Source organism: Loa loa (assembly GCF_000183805.2).
Source record: "Loa loa unplaced genomic scaffold supercont3.5382, whole genome shotgun sequence".
Taxonomy (NCBI): Eukaryota; Metazoa; Nematoda; class Chromadorea; order Rhabditida; family Onchocercidae; genus Loa; species Loa loa.
Window position 1 is genome coordinate 1 of NW_018113555.1, and position 573 is coordinate 573.

The window sequence follows — 573 nt, forward strand, 5'->3', positions numbered from 1 at the left end:
AGTCATTGATTGAATTAACTTATTCTTTTTCATTTTACAAATTCCACTGTTATGTTTTCAGGAGCTGGATAATGTTTTCAGTGATGATGATGAACAGGAATGGCATGATGCCTACGATGGCACTCCCGAAAATAAGAGCGATATAAAACAGCCCAGCTTTGCAGTTCGTATCTTTTTCATTTTGAACTTATTCTTAATACAATGGTTAGCATAGTGTTCTATCATTTCTTACATTACTTGATTTATTTCATAATTTTCCATTGAGCTAATTTGTTCGTCTGCTAGTAATGCAGATTTATTCGGGATGTAATATTGTTCTTGCACAATATTACTAATTAACAATAAGAAAAAAAAAAACCAATGAAATATATGATACGCAGATTGGTAAGCAGGTAATGAATTGGTGAACAAATTTGGTAAGCATTGGTAAATTGGCAGTAATGAATTATACAGTAAACAAGCAATATAAACAATTTAACAAATTCCTTATCGTTGCCTGCTATAATAGTTGACTGTCGGTTTATTGATAGGTTGTATAATAATTGAGATATAAGAGATTGTCCTTCGTCGAGC

General features: G+C 31.4%; 1 protein-coding gene across 1 annotated transcript; it reads left to right on the forward strand.

Annotated features, from left to right (window-relative positions):
- Positions 1-61: 61 nt before the first annotated feature.
- On the forward strand, positions 62-214 carry LOAG_16282 (hypothetical protein; the record flags this gene model as incomplete). Its single annotated transcript, XM_003151770.1, has 1 exon — positions 62-214. A coding segment is annotated over one exon (153 nt), but the record flags the coding sequence as incomplete, so codon positions are not given.
- Between the last annotated feature and the right edge of the window lie 359 nt (positions 215-573).